Source organism: Salvelinus sp. IW2-2015, linkage group LG8 (assembly GCF_002910315.2).
Source record: "Salvelinus sp. IW2-2015 linkage group LG8, ASM291031v2, whole genome shotgun sequence".
NCBI classification, from domain to species: domain Eukaryota; kingdom Metazoa; phylum Chordata; class Actinopteri; order Salmoniformes; family Salmonidae; genus Salvelinus; species Salvelinus sp. IW2-2015.
This window is the reverse complement of record NC_036848.1, coordinates 40,016,789-40,017,893: the sequence shown is the minus strand read 5'-3', so window position 1 is coordinate 40,017,893 and position 1,105 is coordinate 40,016,789. Positions and strand designations below refer to the sequence as shown.

General features: G+C 41.6%; 1 protein-coding gene across 1 annotated transcript in view; it reads right to left on the bottom strand.

Annotated features, from left to right (window-relative positions):
• The window catches only part of tnrc6ba (trinucleotide repeat containing adaptor 6Ba), a 44,675-nt gene continuing 43,570 nt past the window's right edge, over positions 1–1,105 (bottom strand). The window contains exon 21 of the mRNA XM_070445036.1: positions 1–113. Coding sequence (XP_070301137.1) covers positions 1–113 — 113 coding nt within the window. The remainder of the gene's footprint in view (positions 114–1,105) is intronic.

Below are 1,105 nucleotides of genomic sequence, written 5' to 3'. Positions count from 1 at the left end.
TCATTCAGCGTGATATCTTCTTTGCATAGAGTTGATCAGGCTGTTGATTGCGGCTTGTGGAATGTTGTCCCACTCTTCAATGGCTGTGCGAAGTGGCTGGATATTGGCGGGAACTGGAACACGCGGTCGTACACGTTAATCRAGAGCATCCCAAACATGCTCAAAGGGTAAAATGCAGCATGCCTAAGGCACGTTCACGCAGATGAGCAGGGACCCTAGGCATCTTTCTTTTTGTGTTTTTCAGAGTCACTAGAAAGGCCTCTTTAGTGTCCTAAGTTTTAATAACTGTGACCTTTATTGCCTACCGTCTGTAAACTGTCTTAACGACCGTTCCACAGGTGCATGTTCATTAATTGGGAAACAGTGTTTAAACCCTTTACAATGAAGATCTGTGAAGTTATTTGGAATTTTTACAAATTATCTTTGAAAGACAGGGTCCTAAAAAAAAATTGATCCAGGGTATGACTGTGGGAAAGAGTAGGTCCGGAGACATGTTAGACAAAACCCACTGAGTCAATGATGGCTCCGAAAGCCTTTTGGAGTGGGTCTGTGGACTTTTCCATGTGAATATTAAAGTCACCAAATATTAGAATATTATCTGCCATGACTACAATGTTCGATAGGAATTCAGAGAACTCTGAGGAATGCGGTATACGGCCCAGGAGGCCTGTAAACAATAGCTATAAAAAGTGATTGAGTAGGCTTCATAGATTTCATGYCATTTTTTTTTCTAAATCGAAATTTGCTGTCATAAATGWTAGCAAGACCTTTGCGGGATGCGAGGGGAATATGGTCACCAGTGTAACCAGGAGGAGAGGCCTCATTTAGCATAGTAAATTCATCAGGCTTGAGCCATGTTTCAGTCAGGCCAATCACATCAAGAATATGATCAGTGATTAGTTCATTGAGTATGACTGCCTTGGAAGTGAGGGATCTAACATTAAGTAGTCCTATTTTGAGATGTGAGACATCACAATCTCTTTCAATAATGACAGGAATGGAGGAGGTCTTTATTCCAGTGAGATTGCTAAAGTGAACACCGCCATGTTTAGTTTTACTCAACCTAGATTGAGGCACAAACACGTTCTCAATAGGGATAGCTGAG